General features: G+C 37.2%; 2 protein-coding genes across 3 annotated transcripts; one reads left to right on the top strand and one right to left on the bottom strand.

The window, feature by feature from the left end:
* Positions 1–1090: 1090 nt before the first annotated feature.
* LOC136222166 (abscisic-aldehyde oxidase-like) lies at positions 1091–9865 on the top strand. Of its 2 annotated transcripts, XM_066009677.1 has the most exons (11): positions 1390–1509; positions 2670–2771; positions 2917–4602; positions 4819–5078; positions 5185–5394; positions 5553–5771; positions 6468–7436; positions 7602–7697; positions 7838–7936; positions 8199–8388; positions 9107–9865. In XM_066009677.1, the coding sequence occupies exons 3-11, from the start codon at positions 3138–3140 to the stop codon at positions 9322–9324; spliced, it is 3726 nt and encodes a 1241-aa protein (XP_065865749.1). In that variant the 5' UTR covers positions 1390–1509; positions 2670–2771; positions 2917–3137; the 3' UTR covers positions 9325–9865. The 2 variants fall into 2 exon arrangements, with proteins under 2 accessions (XP_065865748.1, XP_065865749.1); XM_066009676.1 differs by lacking the exon at positions 2670–2771 and having other exon boundaries at positions 1091–1509.
* A 107-nt stretch (positions 9866–9972) lies between these two features.
* LOC136224785 (pentatricopeptide repeat-containing protein At5g16860) lies at positions 9973–13243 on the bottom strand. The gene has a single exon (XM_066013203.1). The coding sequence runs from the start codon at positions 13088–13090 to the stop codon at positions 10523–10525; it is 2568 nt and encodes an 855-aa protein (XP_065869275.1). The 5' UTR covers positions 13091–13243; the 3' UTR covers positions 9973–10522.
* Between the last annotated feature and the right edge of the window lie 8782 nt (positions 13244–22025).

Genomic DNA, 22025 nt, shown 5'->3' with positions numbered 1-22025 from the left:
TGCTATATATCTCCAACGAGTGTATAGTTATAGATTTGATACATGTTCATCGAACAGTTATATATCTCCAACGAGTGTATCAAGTTAGAGCTCTTGAGTGTATGTCAGTCGCACGGACTATTTGCAAGTGTGAATAAGAATGAGAAGAGATAAAGAATATGTTTCATTACGTGCGAGTGGAAGATATTAGAAATATTCGATATAGGTCAATATAATCCACCTAGAGGGGAAATGTGTCGGATTTTGGCCTAGTTAATGGCTATAAATAGATAAACACACTCAAAATTTAACTTTTTGGGAGGAACCTCCTCCCCATCCACCCTCCCTGCTTTGCGCCTCCCTATTTTCTATTTTCTCACTGATGCTCTTAGTTTGTGGATCTATCAAGTCATTTTGCGATTAACCTCAACATAATTGATTCGTGACCGCTAATATGAAGATCATGGTTCCACTACAATCAACTCAATGAGTTTCGCACTATAAGAGGTACTAGATAACTCGTATTTGTATCCGTTTATATATGTATTATATAAACCTTCATAAAATGACAAATTTACCTATCTATCATAAAATAATATTCTATAAATTAATATAATAAATAAAATTAAGTGTTGTATATTATATTAAACTAATGATGTAATATTTAACTATTTTATTTTGTTTTGAACCGTGAAACGTCTCAAGTGGTTAAACTAGATATTTCGAGTTCGGTTTCTAATATATATAGAAAATTTTAATTGATATCTACATAAAAAGTATCTGGTGAGGATTGCGAACAATTATATGTAAAAAAACTATAGTATGTATTAAAATTAGTTTTTAATTATTTCATAAATTTTAATTTTACTATTAGATTACAATTCATGAAAGAACTGGGTCTGGAAAATAGAAAAACTTTGGGTCAAATCATGTCTATATCTACCTTACGTGTTGGGTTGTGTTGGTACCGAGTGATGAACCGAGTCGGTGAAAATGCAATCAAATCGAACTCATTCTATCCTAATTGAAAAGTATGTTTTATTCAAAAGTTGAAATCATTGGGTTGGGTCATTTCAGCAAAAAGCATACTTCCAGAATCTTAAATTCATGAACGAGAGAAAAAGACTGTAACTTTGTCTTTATTCTCATCTGCTGACTTCCTGTGGACCTCTTCATGACTTCACTGTATTCTTTTTTAAAACTATTTCTTGCTACAAGAGATCAGAAGATAATGAATTTAAAAACCCCCCTTTCATTTTTTCAATCTAACCATTTTGGATATTACTTACTTGTATTTTAACTACCCACCTCCAATCCCATGTGACTGTGTTACCGCTTTTTATCAGTGCCTGCATCTTCTTCTTCTATCTCTCACCATCCAAAAAATGGAAGAGGTGAAGAATAATAATCTTGTTTTTGCTGTAAATGGACAGAGGTTTGAGGTCTTGACTGTTGACCCTTCTACTACTTTGCTTGAGTTCCTGCGTTCTCGGACTTCTTTCAAGAGTGTCAAGCTCAGTTGTGGTGAAGGTACTATTTTTTCCTGATTATTTGGATTTCAATTTGGGTAAGGGTTTTGCTTGAATGGGTTGATTAGCTGCTTCAAGTTTTGTATTTTGTGTATAGTGGTAGATTGTTTTCAATTGAGTTGTTCTTTGGTTTTTTCGTTAATGGGTTGTTCTGTTATTTTGAGATTTTGATTGTTGAATTGCATTATTTCATTGATAGACTTCAATTTTATGTTATGCACTTCACTTTTTGATGGTGTGACTCTAGCTAATGGGTTGTTGATGCCTTGAAGGGGATGGGATTTAATTGGTTTTTTTTTTTATGTTATTGAGAAGATTTGCCAATGGATTTTTGAAGTTGATTTACTAGTTTTCTGCTCACTGTTGTTAGAATCCTACAATTCACAGGATTCGATTCGAGCCGAATATATAGGGTGAATCTAAATTGTAACAGAACTTTACTATTCGCGATTCAAATCAAGATTTGATTCGATTCAACTCTATTTCGAGTCGGTTCTTCATCACTGTTCATCAAAAACTTAAACAATACTAACTACTAAATCCACTATCCTCTAGTCCGATTCCGATTCCGATTCCGATTGTTATTTATCAAGTTATCAACTTAAACTAGTTTCATTCCATCATTATCAATTTGACAATAAGGGGAAAAAAAAAGTAAGAAGCTCAAACTCTCCATCTCCACTAAGTTATTAAATGGAGTCCGAGTTGTGAACTAGTTTTATTGGGATTGCATTTGTACTAGATTTGAATTGTAACTACTTGGATGATATGATTTTTTTTTTCTTTGACATTAAAATTTCATTTCTAGACAAATATTTGATAATATTTTGAGTTCAACTTGGTAAATATTTTATTTTTTATAATATTATGAATTTGAACTGAATCTTACAATTCGATTCAATTCACGAGTCACGATTCACAAAATGTGTTCGATTTATGAGTTGAATCTCGATTTGGCAACTGTGGTAATAAGCTTTAAGATCACAGCTTTGAGATGGAAGTGAAGATTCTTATCTGTTGAAGAGTTCATTTCACTGTACTGCACATCATAAGTTTTCGGAGATATCCTTCATTCATATATGTGATGCAAAATGGAAACTTTATTGCTCAATGTTCTAAGCTTTTAATAATTGAATGCACATTTCTCCCTCTCCTCAATAGATGTTGCAAAGTAGGAAACGAAAAATATAACAATCAGCCGAGAAGGAGGAATTTCAAAATCTATGAGCCATGAGTTTCAAATTTATCTGATCTTTGCTTGAGGTGTGTTGTCAGTAAGTTTTCATATTTTCCAGGTGTGCTACTAAGGATTTACTAGTCTTCTTTTAGAACATGGATTACTCGAATGACTTGAAACCGAGTAACATGTAACTGGTTTTTAATGATGTGTTCTAATATATGGTTTTAGGTGGTTGTGGTGCCTGTCTCGTGTTGCTCTCCAAATATGATCCGACTACTGATCAAGTTAAGGATTTTACAGTAAGTTCGTGTCTCACACTGCTTTGCAGTATAAATGGATGTTCAATTACAACAAGTGAAGGCCTTGGCAATAGCAAAGACGGGTTCCATCCTATTCATCGAAGGTTTTCCGGATTCCATGCATCTCAATGTGGTTTTTGTACTCCTGGAATGTGCATTTCACTATTTGGGGCCCTTGTTAATGCTGAGAAATCTGATCAGGAAGAGCCCCCTCCCGGATTCTCCAAGTTGACAGTTGTTGAAGCAGAAAAAGCCATTTCAGGAAACCTTTGTCGTTGCACTGGATATCGACCCGTTGCTGATGCATGTAAAAGTTTTGCAGCTGATGTTGATATGGAGGATTTGGGATTTAACTCTTTCTGGAAGAAGGAAGAGAGCCGGGATGTAAAGGTAAGTAGGTTACCGTTGTACGAGTCTAATGGCAAGATTTGTACTTTCCCTGATTTTTTGAAAAGGGAAGTAAAAACGTCGTTGTTTTTGGATTCCAAAAGATACTCTTGGTACAAACCGAGTAGCATTGAGGAGCTTCAGAGCTTATTAAAAAGCAGCAACACCAATAATGGTAACCGAATCAAACTACTGGTTGGGAACACTGGAATGGGTTACTATAAGGAAATAGAATGTTATGACAGATACATTGATCTCACGAATATTTCTGAGCTCTCGATCATCAGGAGGGATCAGTCCGGAATTGAAATTGGAGCAACTGTCACTATATCTGAAGCTATTGAAGCTCTAAAAGAAGAAAATAAAGATGAATTTCCTTTAGAATTTAAGATTATGTTAGAAAAGATAGCACTACATATGGAGAAAGTTGCTAGCGAATTCATTCGAAACACAGGCAGTGTCGGGGGAAATATAGTGATGGCACAAAGGAAATACTTTCCTTCTGATATCGTTACAGTTCTTCTAGCAGCCGGTTCAACGGTTAATATAGTAACCGATAACACTCACGAAAAGCTTACATTGGAGGGGTTCTTGGAAAGGCCGCCTCTGGATTCTGCAAGTGTACTCTTAAGTGTTAAAATCCCCGTCTCTAGAGCAGTTAAGAACAAATCTACTGAAAGAGAATCTAAGCTGTTGTTTGAAACATATAGAGCTTCACCGCGACCACTGGGAAATGCTTTGGCCTATTTGAATGCTGCTTTCTTGGCTGAAGTTTTCTGCTCATCACTTTCCGGTGGGGTTGTCTTAAATCGATGTCGATTAGCTTTTGGTGCTTATGGAACTAAACATGCAATAAGAGCAAGGAAAGTTGAGGAAATTTTGACTGGAAAATTGTTAACTATTGATGTCTTATTTGAAGCAGTTAAATTAGTTAAAGATACTGTGGTACCTGAAGACGGGACTAGGAACCCCGAATATAGGTCAAGCTTAGCTGTCGGTTATCTTTTCGACTTTTTTTCTCCTTTAGTAAATTGTAATGGCTTATTGAATGGATTTATACATAATTCAGTGTCCAAAGAAGTAGAGTTAGAACAGTGTAATGACAGGCTGGACCGTTTTAAACCCTGCACTTTGCTATCATCGTCAAAGCAGGTGGTGCAAATAAACGACGAATTTCATCCCATTGGTGAGGCAGTTACAAAATCCGGTGCTGCTCTTCAAGCTTCTGGTTCGTATGAACTTATTTCCTAATTACATTTTTCTTAAATGTAAATTACAATTTAGTATGAATCATTATTCTCATCTTATCTACTTTGTCACATTTAATGACTAGCACACTTCTCTCTTCCAAGCTAAGTTCTTAAATTTATCTTGATTTGATAATTTCCGTCTACGCATTCTCTCTTCCAATGACAAACGATTCCTCGTGTAACAAATTATGCAGGTGAGGCTGTTTATGTGGATGACATTCCCTCTCCAAGTAACTGTCTGCACGGAGCATTCATTTACAGCAAAAAGCCTTCTGCAAGGGTAAAGGGTATAGAATTCGACTCTAATTTTCCCCGTGATGGAGTCACTGCACTTATTTCATTTCAAGATATTCCAGAAGGTGGGCAGAACATAGGTGCTAAGACCATATTTGGTCCTGAACCTTTATTTGCTGATGGTCTTACTCAGTCTGCTGGAGAGCGCCTCGCCCTCGTGGTAATTTCCTTCAACGTCTACCTTAGTTTTGTTTGTAAGTAATGTTATTCGTATGACTATAATGTTACTGCTGTGTCTAATGCAGTCTATGAAATGCTATTGATAGGTTGCAGATACACAAAAACACGCAGATGTAGCATCGGACTTTGCTGTAGTTGATTATGACCTCGAAAATCTAGAGCCTCCGATTTTAACTGTAGAAGAGGCTGTTGAGAGATCTAGCTTCTTTGAGGTTCCTCCTTTTTTATACCCCAAAGAAGTTGGTGATATATCAGAAGGAATGGCTGCAGCTGATGACAAGATTCTCTCTGCTCAGGTATTCCTTCTACAACTTGAGAAAAAGGAAACGATTTTTTTTCTTTCTGTTAGAAAGAACAATTACACGAGAAGGCCGACGAAGAATTTCAGTGTCTTCTAAGATCATCTTTTGGCATCCACTTGTTGCATTACTGATTGCTGAATTATGACATCCAGATGAAACTTGGATCACAATACTATTTCTACATGGAAAATCAAACTGCCCTTGCTGTGCCTGATGAAGACAACTGTATGGTGGTTTATAGTTCAACTCAATGCCCGGAATTCGCACATGCTGTGATTGCATCATGTCTTGGTGTTCCGGAACACAATGTGCGTGTGATTACGAGAAGAGTTGGAGGGGGCTTTGGTGGAAAGGCCATCAAATCCATGCCTGTAAGTATCTCTTTGTTCAATAGAGTTAAGCAACTCAATTAATCATAAGGCATACAACCACTTCATGTTCTAGGAGTGCAAATATCTGGTTAATGCGGTGTTCGTGTCATGTCAACGGGTAGTGTCAAATGAGTCAACCATGTTACCCTAATCGGGTTAGTGTCGATTTCATGTCGTGTTTACGGGTCACATGTAATTATTACTACTAATTTTAATTGTGACATTAAAACCCTTATTGATTAAGTTGACATGTAAAAGCATGAAAAAATATATAATAATTTTAAATATTCGTGTCATTTCGAGTTAGCAGGTCAACCCAAAAGTTTATGTGTCTGATTTAGTGTCAACCCAAAAATAACCGGTACTTGTTTAATAAAACATGAACTCACAAAATTCATGTCAATTTTGTATTGTGTTGTCGGGTCATGTACATAATTGCGACCTTTACATTTTTCTCTAAAAAAAGAAAGATTAACCTAGTTTGAATCCATACTTATATATACGTAGAGTAAGCTATACATAGAAATTAAATATTAAACCTAATCCCTATTCATGACAATTTGCCTGCATCTTGTTTTCATTGATGTTCTTCTCAATATCAATATGGGCTCTCTGCATTAACTTTTCTAGTGATTTCTGATTTATTCAAGTTTTTAGTTGCTGATTTAAGGACTTATGTAGGGAGATACTTTTTAGGTTGCTACTGCCTGTGCACTTGCAGCATACAAACTACAGCGCCCGGTCAGGATGTATCTTAATCGCAAGACCGATATGATAATGGCAGGAGGAAGGCACCCGATGAAAGTAACTTATAGTGTAGGATTCAAATCCAATGGGAAGATTACAGCCTTGAAGCTTGATATACTGATCGATGCTGGCATATTCTCAGACATTAGTCCGGTAATCCCACATAACCTTATGAGTCCACTGAAGAAGTACGACTGGGGTGCATTATCTTTCGATATAAAGGTATGTAAAACGAATTGTCCGAGTAGATCAGCTATGCGGGCTCCTGGTGAGGTTCAAGGATCATTTCTTGCAGAAGCTGTAATTGAACATGTAGCCTCTTCACTTTCCATGGATGCAGATTCTATTAGATCGGTAAATCTTCATACTTATGAAAGCCTTAACCGGTTCTATGATGCTAGCAGCATCGGTGAACCTGTAGAATACACTTTAACTTCGATTTGGGAGAAGTTAGCTGCATCTTCAAGCTGTATGCAACGGGCGGAAATGATAAAAGAGTTTAATAGGTGTAATTTGTGGAAGAAACGAGGTCTTTGTCGAATACCGATCATACATGGTGTGCATGTAAGGCCAACACCAGGAAGAGTGAGCATTCTAAGTGATGGGTCCGTTGTCGTTGAAGTTGGGGGAATAGAGCTGGGGCAGGGACTCTGGACCAAGGTAAAACAGATGGCTGCATTTTCACTTGGGTCGATCAAATGTGATGGAGCAGGCGACCTCTTAAATAAAGTACGAGTCATACAATCCGATTCCTTGAGTTTAATTCAAGGGGGGTTTACTTCTGGGAGCACTACATCAGAATCAAGCTGTGAAGCTGTTAGAATTTGCTGTAAAACCTTAGTCGACAGGTTGTCGCCTTTAAAGGAGAGGTTACAAGAGCAAATGGGTTCTATAAAATGGGAGATGCTAATTCGCCAGGTAGCTATTCGCATATTGTGAACCTTCCACTTATTATCTTTGTTACTTTAGCCATTTTCGCAATGGAATTCGGTCATGCCATGATGATTTATTGTTTTCTGAGTTCTTCATTCCATGTCATGGAAAATCTATGCCATCTAACTATACAGTCAACAAAAATCGCAGGCATATTTAGAAGCTGTGAACTTATCGGCAAGTTCATTCTTTGTCCCCGACTTTGCTGCCATGACATACTTAAATTATGGTGCTGCAATGAGTGAGGCAAATTTCTTCTCTGCACCTTGTACTTCTTACATTTTCCATTCGGCATTACTACTGAAGATTATGTGTTGTAAGTCCACAAGTGTAGAAGTCATCAGAACTAATAAATATGCACCTAATATGACTCTGCGGTAATACAGGTGGAGATCGACCTTCTGACTGGACAAACAACAATTTTGAGATCAGATATTATATATGATTGTGGACAAAGTCTCAACCCCGCTGTGGATCTAGGACAGGTTAGCAATATATATAGTCAAGTCAAATTCTTCAGTCTTGAGCCCCTGTTTGGGAGAGGGAGGAAATGAGGAGGAAGGGAATGTGGGAGGAGAAAAATGAGAAAGAAACAATTTTTCTTGGTCCATACCCCGTTGTCCTCCACCTTTCTCTTCTTGCCATTTTCCTAACTCTTCCAAACAAATGGTAAAGTCATGTATTGAGAAAGTAATGAGTGGATTTTCATGGTATTATATACTGAGGGGTTGTAATTGTTGTTTGCAGATTGAAGGGGCTTTTGTTCAAGGAATAGGGTTTTTCATGCTTGAAGAATACACAACAAACTCAGATGGATTAGTAGACACTGAAGGCACTTGGACGTACAAGATCCCTACGATAGACACTATACCGAAGAAGCTCAACGTTGAGATAATCAACAGCGGACATCACCAAAAGCGTGTTCTTTCTTCGAAAGGTAAAACTTTTTCCATATTTGTAGAGCTTCATTTTAGATAAGTAATGTGGTATTATTTCTCAAAAGCACATAGGCGACCAGTATCTGTGCAGAGGTATCTGAGCAATTCTGCACGTTGCCTCGAGCTTCCCTCTTGTATCACTAAACCATCACCCGTTAATACCACACTGACTGGGTTGATCTGGCAGCTGCGCAGCACCCCCTCGATCCATCCGAGAAGAACAATTAGGATCATAATATATCCTTTCTACACTGCTCATAATCTTTGGTCACTAACAGTTACTCGATTGATGATAAAAGAAAGAAGACTTGATTCAGTTCTCCACCTGAACGAATAGCAAGATGAGAAAATGACAGTGTTATGCCTGTGCTTGAAGGATGCTTGTTCTCTGGATTGATGTTATAAGCAATAAAGGAACTCATATAGAAATTGCAACATAAGATGAAAATGAATCCATTCAAGTTAACAAAAGAGCGTCATGAAAATACGAAGCTGAAAAGTTAAGAGAAACTTATGAGACTAGAATTAACATTAAAATTAAAATATAAGCTTAATCTACTGCACTTTGAGTCTAAAATCCAGTGTTATTGCAAGTAGTCTAGAATTTCTGCACTTGTCGAGGCTTACTTGCAAAGAATATCAATGTAACAAATTTTCAAGGAGCTTTTCTATCTACAGACACAAAGATTTAAGCTGTTATATATATACCTTTTGCAGCTTCTGGTGAGCCACCATTGCTCCTGGCAGCCTCAGTTCACTGTGCCACAAGGACTGCTATTAGAGCAGCCAGAGAACAACTTCATTCATGGGGTTGCCTAGATGGTGTCAGTTCAACATTTGTCTTGGAAGTCCCTGCTACCATGCCTGTTGTGAAGGAGCTCTGTGGACTGGACAATGTGGAGAGGTACTTACAATGGAAAATGAGTAGTAAGTGAATGGTTGTAGAAAGGGAAACCCCATATTTTGGTCCCTGTACTTGTCAAAATTTCTTCAACAGACCTCTATATTTCGATTTAAGCCTTAGTCCATGTACTTGTAATTTCGGATAATATACCTGATTAACAAATATGTCAGAGCATATCTCTCACTCACTCTCAGCTAATTAGCTCGACAAAAACTAAGATCGCGCCTGATCTGGATCATGATGCGTCGGTTTACAGATAGTGGTAGATATAATAATGATGATGTTGGTCAGGGGCCAGATTATCAGAAAATTATGTTCGCAAGGGCTAACTAAGGCTGCTAAAGCAAAGTGCATGGGCTTGTTAAAAAATTTAGACAAGTAGAGAGGCAAAATATGGTTTTGCCCTTGCAGCACTATATGCTGGGTGTAAGGGGACTATTGTTGTAATCATATTAAATAATGGGGAGAGTGACTATGTAAACGGGACGGGACAGTACAAGTGTTGATGGTACATTGTACACAGTACTTGTAAAATTATCTATATTTTGTTATGGAAATGGAATGTTTCTTCATCTTCCTTCATACAAGAACTTGTTGGACTCTAATCAAAGAGAAAGGCGACTATCTATTTTAAAGTTTTAATCCATTAATAATGCAAGTAACCAATTAAGCTTACATTGATACTTTCGGTCTAAAAATAGCTTTTATTATTATCTTTTTACATTTGAACTCTCTAACTTGATTTAAGAGCTTTGATAATATGTCTGTGTTTATTAGGCTTTTTCATTCCAAAAACTAGCTCAAAAGATGAGATTTCTCTCACATTTATTAACCAAACACACTTTCTTTCCGCAATCTATGTCGGAAAATCCAACAATCTTCCCCTCACACATTGTGCCAAGGTGGGACAACAACCATGAACTCTGATATTAGTTTTGGGTGCCGTTGGGCTATCTCACCCTAAAGAGAATTGTCTCATGAGGAGTCATATAGTTCAATAGTTTCCTTAACCAATATGAAATATCTAGCACACCTCCGCTCTACAATCATTTAGAGCATGAAGCAAATATCCAGATCAGCTCAACATTGACTATGAAAGCTCTAATATCATGTAAATGAATCAACTAACCTAAAAACTTAAACTGATAAGTACTCAAAAAGAGCTTTTATCATTATCTTTCAATGTACCTTTTCATCAATTTCTGAACTGTACATCAAAAATTTAAGAATCACCAGTAGCCCCTGCAGGAGCAGGATCCTTTCTTGAAATGATGGAAGCGACTAGAATCTCTCAATATGATTTCATGATCAACGATCATAGATATATAAATAAAAGCACTATGGCAATCACCACATATGCGCAAATTCTTGGTGATCCTTATAGGAGCAGCTGGAGCTGATGTTAGGATGCCATATGCAAGTGCTAACTTCTCACTATGTTCAATAAGAAGATTACCTTTCTCTTCATCATCCACATCATGGAGTGCAAAGCTCGTCTCCGGAACATATCCGAGAACTTCAATTCTTCGAATCAGTTCCCGGAGGATTTCATGTATCCGCTTCGACTGTGGATGTGTCCAGTCTCCAGCAAAGAATGTTGCAGTGCCTTTCTTGTCTTGCACCCAACTACAACCAGGCCTCTTCCTTATTCCTGTATGTTTCATCAAAGATCGGATTCTGCTCACATCGTCCCACCGTCTTGCATTCGCGTATATGTTAGACAACAATGTGTATGATCCATCGTTTTCGGATTCTAACTGTAATAATTTATTTGCAGCGAATTCCCCAATTTCCACATTTGCATATTTTCTGCAGCCACTAAGCAATGCCACCCATACTATTTGACCTGGTTCCATTGGCATGCCTTTTATGAGCTTCATTGCTTCATCTAAGCGACCAGCGCGACCAAATAAGTCTACCATGCAAGCATAGTGTTCTTGTCCAGGGGTAATCCCGAATTTCGTGCTCATGCTGTCAAAGTATTTAATCCCTTCATCAACCATTCCGGAATGGCTGCACGCATAGAGAACAACAAGGAAAGTTACACCATCAGGAGCAAGACCGTCTCTTATCATCTCATCGAAAACCTTCATTGCCTCTTCACCATGACTGTGCATTCCATAACCGGTCATTAGGGAGGTCCACGAAACAGCATTTCTCCGCTTCATGTTATTAAATACTACTCTAGCAATGTCATTATCTCCAGATTTAGAGTACATATCTATAAGGCAATTATCCACAAAAAGCACATCAGAACTGTACTGATTGCGCAATGCATAAGCATGGATTTGTCTACCAAATCTCAAAGCAGCTAAACGAGCGCAAGCGATCAAGGCACAAGAGATAGTATAGGCATTTGGTTTTACTGATCGATCTTGCTTGAGCATCCAGGAGAAGAGTTCTAATGCCTCGTTTGCTTCTCCGTGTTGAGCATACCCACCTATCATAACTGTCCAAGTCACTACATTCCTATCATTTGTTGCTATAGAATCAAAAATTGCACGAGCTACATTGATACTTTTGCATTTAGTATACATGTCAATTATGGCATTGATCACCAAAAGCTCATCCCTTGGATCACTCCTGTCAAAGTTCAAAAAGCATTTTATGGCATAACAATGAGCCTCCTTCCCCTGACATAATGCTCCAACCGAAGCACAACCAGAAAGGAGTGACACGAGAGTAACTTCGTTTGGCTTCGATCCAGAAACCTGCATTTGCCTAAAGACATCCAATGCCTCATAGCCATGCTCCCTCTGTGCATATCCTGCAATAACCGCGCTCCAAGATACAACATCCAAATCGATCTTGGCCTCCCTCATTTTCTTGAACAAACCAAGAGCATCCTCAAACCTGCCAATTTGAGAATACCCAGTGACCATTGAATTCCAAGAAACAACATCCTTCTCCTGCATCCGCTCAAAAACCTTGTTAGCTTCATTCATCATTCCACACTTGGCATACAAATCCACCAAAGAATTAGCCACAAACACATCTTCAAATAACCCACTCCTCATAGCAAACCCATGCACCTGCTTACCATACAACCAATCACCCATAGACGCACAAACAGGAAGAATATTCACAAGACTAACAGCATCTGGCTGCATATCAGCATAACCCACTTTGCACATTCTACGGAACAACACAAGCGCGTTCTTTGAATCCCCATTCTGCATATAAGCAGACACAATTGAATTCCACGATACCAAATCAAATACCTCCCTCCTACACATTTCATCAAACACTTGGCGAGCACAGCCTAATGCTCCACACCGACCATACATAGCCACAACCGCATTGCAAACGAAAACATTTGATTCAAATCCAGTTGACCAGACAACAGCATGAAGACAACTACCATGGCGAAATGACGGAAGCTCCCCGCAGGCCTTGAAAACAAAGGGAAGGGTATAGTGATCAGGGGACCATCCAAGACAGAGCATTTTGCGAAAGATAGAAAGGGAATTGTGAAGAAGGCCATGACGGAGGGCACGACGGATGAGAGCATTCCACCAGAAGACGGCGAAGGAAGTGGGAGAGAGAACTTGGAGGAGGGAAAGAGAATGGGAAGGAGAATTTAGGGCTAAGTAAGTGGAAATTAGATTGATAGAGAATTGAGGAAATAAGCCTTGGATTAAGGCTTGCTGGTGGATGAGATTTGCTTGGAGTAAGGATTTGCATTGCTTGAGTAGCGCAGGAGAGATTGAAGGAGCGACAATGGAGGCTGTAGAGAAGTAGCAGAGGAGGTGGAGATGTTGCTGTGGAATCAAGCGAATGAAGGAGCGGAAGAGCATACTAAGAATTCAATAGCATCAAACAAGTTTTCCGGTAACAAACCAAACATTTCAAGAAAGGAACCATCTTTCTGTTCTTTCTTCCCGCTATAAATATTTCATATTTGAGATTTAAATTAAATAAATAAGATACAAATTTAGCCCTAATAAAATGTAAAGAGCCATAAAGATATTAAAGATTAAGGGCCTGCTGTTTGACGTTTGCTACCGGAAAATTGCTGTTTTTAAAAAAAAAAACACATATCTGTTTTTGTAATAAAAAAAAAACTGTTTTTCAATTATAAAAGCCAAATAATACGTGTCTAACCAAATACTTAAAACTCTCAATTTTAAAATGAAAACGCAAACAGAAGTAGAAAAGTAGGTAACCAAACGCCCCCTAAATTAAAGTGTCATGGGTGTAATTTACTCATTAGTCAAATGGCATGAATTCAAAAAAAAAAAAAAAAAATAGAGAGGCTTTCAACGGTACTTGTGTTGGGATGAATTTCCGTGGAAACTCAATTGCTAAAGTTAGTAAGAATTCTAAGAAAATTCCTGTAATGGGTTAGGACCAGTACTACTCTCATATAATGTTATGTCAACTCAATTGCTGATGTTATATTATCTGATTGGATTGACCAGTAATGGTCCCGGTCCACAATAGAACTTCTCGAATTCTAGAGAGATAAAATAGAGAAAAATGTATAAAAATATTGAATGAATTAGCTAATACAACAACAACAACAACAACAAAGCCTTAGTCCCGAAATGATTCGGGGTCGGCTAACATGAACCATCATATAAAACCGTGAAAATCAAGTCGTGTCAGCGACACAGATTCGCTCCCTCCACTCCGTCCTATCCACTACCATATTTTCCTCAATTCCCAATAAACTCATATCACTCTCGATCACCCTCCTCCAAGTTTGCTTAGGTCTTCCCCTACCCCTCACCACTACATCCCTTTGCCACTCTTCGGTTCTCCTAACCGGCGCATCAAGCGCTCTACGTCTCACATGGCCAAACCACCTTAGTCGGTTTTCTCTCATTTTATTCTCAATAGATGTAACCCCTACTTTTGTCCTAATTATTTCATTACGCACCCGGTCCTTTCTCGTGTGACCACACATCCATCTCAACATACGCATCTCCGCCACCGACATCTTATGGATGTGGCAGTGTTTCACTGCCCAACACTCCGTACCATATAACAATGCTGGTCTAATTGCCGTCCGGTAGAATTTTCCCTTCAATCTATTAGGCATGCCGGGATCACAAAGGAAACCCGTAGCACTCTTCCACTTCGACCAACCAGCTTTAATCCTATGGGCAACATCTCCATCTACTTCTCCATCCGTTTGGATAATAGATCCTAAATACCGGAAGCAATCCGAGGCCTGAACAACTCTCCCATCTAGGGTGATTGTCCCTGCCTCCCTACTCCTACGGCCGCTAAACTTACACTCCAAATATTCTGTCTTACTTCGACTCAACTTAAAGCCTCTAGATTCTAGAGTTTGCCTCCATAGTTCCAACTTCATCTCCACTCCTTCTTTCGTCTCATCAACCAACACAATATCATCTGCAAACAGCATGCACCATGGTATACCATCTTGAAGTGAACTTGTTAGTTCATCCATAACGATGGCAAAAAGAAATGGGCTTAGTGCGGAACCTTGATGCACTCCAATCGTAATAGGAAACTCTTCAGTTTTCCCAACACTAGTACGTACACTCGTGCATACTCCCTCATACATGTCCTTTATGATGTCAATATATTTCCGCGAAATGCCTTTCCTTATCAAGGCCCACCAAAGTACTTCCCTTGGTACCTTATCATATGCTTTCTCCAAGTCAATGAAAACCATATGCAAGTCTTTCTTCTTATTTCGATAGTGCTCCATTAATTGTCTCATTAGATGGATGGCTTCCATAGTTGATCTTCCCGGCATAAAGCCAAACTGGTTTTCCGAGATCTTCACCGTCCTCCTTAGCCTTTGTTCAATCACTCGCTCCCAAAGTTTCATAGTGTGACTCATTAATTTGATTCCCCGATAGTTGGCACAATCTTGGACATCGCCTTTGTTCTTATACAAAGGGATTAAGGTACTTTTCCTCCATTCTGATGGCATCTTATTGTTTCTCCAAATTTTGTTGAAGAACGTCGTCAACCATTCGATTCCTCTTTCTCCCAAACATCTCCAAATCTCAATAGGGATGCCATCAGGTCCTACTGCTTTCTTCAACTTCATCTTACTTAATGCCATTTTGACTTCACCCTTTTGAATTCTCCGCAGGCATTCATGATTTATCATATCGTGATGGATACTTATATCTCCAACATCTTGTTGGCGATCTCCATTAAATAAGTCATCAAAATAGGACCTCCATCGTTCCTTGATATCCTTATCTCCAACTAGGACTTTCTGGTCCACATCCTTCACACATTTAACTTTTCCGAGATCTCGCGTCTTCCTATCTCTCATCCGAGCAATTCTATATATGTCTCTTTCCCCTTCTTTCGTATCCAATCTTGTATACAGATCCCGATTCACCTTTGCTCTAGCATCTCGTATGACCTTCTTTACTTCCCTTTTAGCCTCTTTGTATTTTTCGTAGTTCTCGTCACTCCTACATTTCCCCAATAGTTTATAGGATTCTCTCTTACTCTTTACTGCTTGTCGTACTTCTTCTGTCCACCAAGATGTGTCCTTACCCGGTGGCATGCTACATTTAGATTCCCCTAGAACTTCCTTCGCTACTTCCCTTATACTATGCTCCATCTTATTCCATATTGAATCTATATCTGAATCCATATTGCAAGTCCAAATATCTTTTTTGGTCATCTCATCCACAAATTTTTGTTGATTCTCCCCTTGCAATTTCCACCACTTAATCTTAGTCTCTACTTGAGGTGTTTGTTTTCTTATACATTTCCTACTTCGAAAATCTAGCACCACTACTCTATGTTGGGTTGTCGTACTCTCACCAGGGATCACCTTACAATCAATATAACTCTTTCTCCAAGCACTCCTTACTAAGAAGAAGTCAATTTGGCTCGCATTACCGCCACTCCGATAAGTCACTAAGTGGGATGTTCTCTTCATAAACCATGTGTTCATGATACTCAAGTCATAGGCTGATGCGAATTCCAAAATATCATTTCCTGCTTCATTCTTATCTCCAAAACCATACCCTCCATGAACACTCTCAAACCCATCTCGCCTAGAACCCACGTGTCCATTGAGATCACCCCCTAGTACCATTTTTTCATCCCTAGGAACCTGTTGCACCACTTCCTCTAAGTCATCCCAAAAAGCTTGTCTTATAGACACATCTAATCCTATTTGTGGCGCATATGCACTAATGACATTCACAACCTCATCCCCTATCACTAGCTTAACACTCATAATTCTATCGCTCTTCCTAGACACCGCTACTACCTCATCAATATACTCCCTATCAATAAGAATACCTACTCCATTTCTACCCTTATCCTTTCCTGAGTACCAAAGCTTATAACCCCAAGGAGCTATCTCTCTAGCCTTGGCTCCAACCCACTTGGTTTCTTGTAGGCATAATATATTTATTCTCCTCCTCTTCATAACATCTACAATTTCAGCTAATCTTCCTGTCAAAGAACCTATGTTCCATGTCCCAAAGCGTAACCTACTACCCTTACCCCTACCCCTACCATTACCGTGGACTAGCTTATTTACCCGCAACCCTTGCATATTTGACATCACCCCCGGGTCCTGGGGTGGCGCGCCGCTTCGGGGCGACGACCTAGCAACCCTTGCACATTTATCACTACACCCGGGTCTAGGAAGTGCAGCGCGTCGCTGAGTAGGGAACGCCCCAACGGTATTTATATTATGGTTCATGTCATTAGCTAATATGAGAATAATATTTATAGTCCTTTTGAGCCATGCGGTAAAGACAAAAATGTTATAAATATGCGACTAAGGGTCTATAGAAACCCATATGCTAAAGTTAGTAAAAATTCTAGAGAGATAAATAGAGAAATATGTAAAAGTTTTCAATGAATTAACTAATATGAACACTATATTTTTAGTCCTTTTGAGCCCTGCGATAAAGACAAAAATGTCTTTAAAGATAGGCGGTTAAGGATTTGCATAATTTACATGTGCAAGATGTTAAACGGTTTAATACTCCCTAATGGGTTTTTAACGAGTCTTTCCGTATCGAAAGTCCTCCCTCCCTCTGATTGTGCTTTTAATGAACACAATAGTGAGTTTCTTCAAAAAAAAAACATGTTCATCTTTTTTGACATTTCTGTTATTTTCTTATAAAATGGGTTATTTCACTAGTAATCCTTTCTTTACATTTTGGTACTTGTATAAAGGATTTTTCTTCTTGAGGTACTTTTGTTTTTCTTTGAGGACGTCGAGAGGGTTCTTAGAAGAAAACTATCCACTATTTTGTTGGGTTAGTTTTCTCTCCTTAATTTTGCATTTCGTTTTTCCTTTGTCCATTATGCTTATTTTCTTCTTTTTTATGATGGATAATTTTCACGTATCAGCATATCTAAGGAGAAAATTGAAATGTCCTTTGTCGAAAGAGTAGTCTCGTTTCTAGTGAAGGTTGAGGTTAGGTATGGATTATCAGACTCAAATGTCCTCTAAAATATGCAATAAGGTTTGCGCACATTAGAATCATCATCGCTGTAAATCTTTTGGGATTAGTTTGGCCTATAGGATAGGTGTGCTTTATGGTACAAGAACATTAGACTGAGACTTTCGTGCTGACCATCACATGGAATCCGTTGAGTTGATTATATATGAGGATCAATTTGAGGATGGCATGTATCTTCCCACTACAACAAAATCGATTTTTAGTGGCGAAACATTAGTGGGAGAAATTAATTCGCCACTGAATGTAAGACCTTTGTGGCAAAAACCATCTTGGCCACAAAAAGTGATTCTTTAATGGGGAAATTTCGAAATCGCCACATAAAGTAATATATTAGTGGAGGGTTTTATAATTGCCATAAATAATATACTATATTATGGGAAAATTCGAATTCGCCACTAATCAAAATATATTTTGTGGGGAAATTTTTATTTTCCCCACAAAATTTTGTGAAATAAGAGCAGCAGTTTTAACCGCCCAAAAAAAGGAAATTTATTGTATAGACTCTTTTGATATTTATTTTATTTTTAATATAATATTCTATGGAAATGTGATTATTTCTCTCTTTCTCTCCATTGTAACCTAATTCATCTGTCTCAGTCTCCAGCGCCGCTTCTCTTTTTCTCAATCCAGGATGGCTCTCTTTTTCTTCTTCACCGCGACTTTCTCTTACCATCTAAATAGAGGTGATCATTCGATGGTGATTCTGCATCTGCCTTCCTCTGATCTCACTGATATTTCTCCTTCAAATGGCGGTGAGTTCTATCTTGTGTGTTTTTCCTTGAATAAACTTCCTTCTGTCAAACCCAAACTTGCTTTTGGTAAACGCTTTATTATACCCAAAATTTTTATTTACTATCGAATTTTCTTATTCTATTTCGATGTTATAGAGTTCCTGAGATTCCCTATTCAGTTTGCTTAATGGGTCATTTTGTTGCTTGTTAAAAGTGAGCTCTTTTCCGAATTTGGAACTAGGGGTTGTCTTTATGTATTTTGATTTCAGAATCAAACAGATGGCTTGGTTACTTGATGAAATTGATGAAGTGATGTCAAAGTTTGAGTCATCGCTTGGGCAATTAATACGCAATGCCTAGAGGTTGATGATGAGTGTATATAAAGTGTGTCAGTTGAATGTCTTTAGAATGACTGGGGTCCTATTTTGATGATTGGTATGAAAAAGCAATATGCATTTTCATTCCATGATCGAACAATTCTACAATAGCATGATATATACAATGAATCAAAAACCCTAACGATACAAGAAAACAAAAAGGGGGATAGTTGTACAAATAAAAAGAAAAAGTATAGGGGAATACAACTTGTAGCTACCTTAGAAAGTAGTCATTTGTTCTTATCATTTGGAGTGTTACGTGTCTGCTGATTTGGGGAGTAAAAGAACGAATGTTGCTCTATGTGTTTTGTATGTTGCTCCTTGCATTTTGTTTAATGCATATAGCAATGTTTATTACATCATATTTAAGTTTTTCAAACCCTTAATATGCATAATTTAGAGCATGTCCAGTTTAACTAAGGCAAAGGGAAGAAGGTATATGAGGGCATATGATATTAAAAATGTTCGAAATACGAACATCATTTATTCATGATGACATTAAAGGGTCCTTTCCTCTCCCCCGCTCGATGGAATCCAAGCTAATCCATTTGGGTGGTACGTGAAAGAGCGTTATCCAATAAAGAAATGTAATTGATGACTGGTTTGATCTCTATAACTATGAAGGTTCGGCTCTAGTGGGAAACTCTGATGTTAAAGTTAGTAAAAATTCTAGGAAGAGAAAGTAAAAAGAAATGTGTAATATGAATATTGAATGAGGTAAGAAATTAATATTAGGATATTTCTCGTTAAAAAGATAGTAACCTAATCCTTATATATATATATATATATAAATACTAGGTTTGTTGAGTAAGAAAAAGCTTATACTAAGTAATCAAAGAACATAAACAAGCGTCATAATCTCAACCATTTATCACAACTGATTATGATGAATGGTGAAGATGGACTTAGTGAATGATAGAGTGTATTGAGGTGAATTTTAAATGGGTGAAATGCTTATGAAATATACCAAAAAGTGAAAAGTTCAAAATTGCCCCTAGATATGTGAAGGGTTAGCTGAATAAGACTTAGGCCCTGTTTGGGAATTAGCTGTTAGCTGTTAGCTGATAGCTAATTACATTAGCTGTTAGCTGATTACATTAGCTGATTTGATTAGCTGTTTGTGTAGACCTGTTTGGTAAAAATTAGCTGATTGATAATAGCGGTTTGTGCAAAAAGACGAATAAGAGCATTAATTTTGGCGCAGGAGAAGAGGAAGTCTATCTATTAGGGTTAAAGAAGTCCATTAATTTTAATATTGCAAAACGCTAATTGAAAAGGCTCCTTTTAAGAGCTTTTTCTTTTTTTTTTTTTGGTAGGAAAGGAAAGAAAAAAAAAAGACAAACAAAACAACTCAACCCGGGATCAGCCTAGGAAAACTGACCCCCACCACATCCTCCAAGATCAAAGAAGAAATGAAGCCCGGTGGAGAAGAAAAGGTAGAAAGACCCAACAAACCAGAGTGCCCTTCCATTGCAAGACGGTCTGAGACGCGGTTCTGCTCCCTATAAATATGAACAAACTTAATAGACTCAAAGGAGGACCCAATCCTTTTAATGCCTTTAATAATATTCAAGCTATTTTTTAAGAGCTTTTTCTAAATTAGCGTTTTCATCCCAAAACTCTCTCCCAAACCTCTCTCCACCAAACACTCCAATTTGCGGTTTCAGTGGTCAAACCTCTAAAGTTGGTCAAAACCGCTCTTTTTATCCCAAAACACTCTTTACCAAACAGGGCCTTAAAGTCTTTGTGCTTCATTTACTTCTTCTTTGTACTTTGTATTATTGGAACCCTAAAACTAATTTTCTCTACAAAACTCTTCATATCTCCCAAAAACTCTTCATCTTTCCCATTTGCTTCGATTTTGTAACTGAGCAAAGCAAAAGCTTTGCCTCCTTCACATTCTTCCTGTAATATGCAAAAGTATTTAATGGATTACTTAGTAGGAAGCATTCCTATTTATAGTCCATTTCAACCCGATGGTTAGTAAAGATAGATTTGACCTTATAAAGAGGCTGTTAGAGATTTTATATGATTCACATACATGAGATGTTAAACTGGTCTACATACTCCTTATTAGGATACATTTTTTAAACTAACAGTAGTGTTCATCTGGACTTAAGCTTGATCGTTCAACATTAGAATTAAATTTATTACTATTAAAACCAAAATGTTACAAACCAACCATAAATGTGGTTTTACATATTTGTAAAAACATTTTTTTTGTTTGCATGTTTCCAAACTTAAGCTTGAGAATTTCTTTTATTATAAAAATAATCTTTTGTCACAAAATCCATTAATAAATAAGAGAAATTTTAGTTATCTTATTTATTTATTTTTAATGTATTTATATGATAAGAAGTACATGGAATCGGTGAAATTTTGTATTGAAATTTTATCATTTAGATAAATTTAAAAAGTTTTAATATATATATATATGTGTGTTTTTAAGTAGAGAAAACCTCAAGTTATTTTTTTAATTTTCTCTTTATCTATGCCAAAATAAATTATATATGTAATAGTTAAATTTGATTTTATTTCGAGATTTGCACCGAATAACTTGTATTTTACTATTTAGGAACGAATCTAGAAAGAGCTATGTATGTCCTTTAACTCCTCATTAAAAGGAGAAAATAACAAAACAAAAAAAAAAGTTACCAACGAAAATATCATAAATGTAAACATTCCATGTAATTAAGATTTTAGAATTTTTGACAATTTAACATATAAATGGAATTGGCGACAGATTTTTACCATCACTGATTCTTTAAAAAAATATATGTTTTTCTTAATTTTTATTCATTAACCCTCAAATATGAGCTTTTAGTAAATGCATTTTTTTTAGGGTAAAGTTCAAATAAAACCCTTGTGGTTTCACTAATTTTCAGATAAAAGATAGTGGTTTACTTTTTGTCAAAACGATGATTCAGGTTTTCAACTTTAACAAAATAAGGACTTTTTCGATTGATACTATGAAAATCACCTTTGACGACTTCAAAAATGACATATTTTAAGAACTACTAATATTCTAAGCAACTTTCATTCTTCAATTTTTTTATTTCGAGATTATTTAGATGATGTTTGGTAAAGAGAGAGAAAGTTAATGTTTAGAGAGAGAAAGTTCCAAAAAAGATGATTTTTGAAAATCGAAAATGTAGTTCCATAGAAAATATGACATTGAACAACTTTAAT

The sequence above is a fragment of the Euphorbia lathyris genome, chromosome 3 (assembly GCF_963576675.1).
Source record: "Euphorbia lathyris chromosome 3, ddEupLath1.1, whole genome shotgun sequence".
NCBI lineage: Eukaryota > Viridiplantae > Streptophyta > Magnoliopsida > Malpighiales > Euphorbiaceae > Euphorbia > Euphorbia lathyris.
The sequence above is the reverse complement of the archived record's forward strand: the minus strand, read 5'-3'. Positions and strand labels throughout refer to the sequence as shown.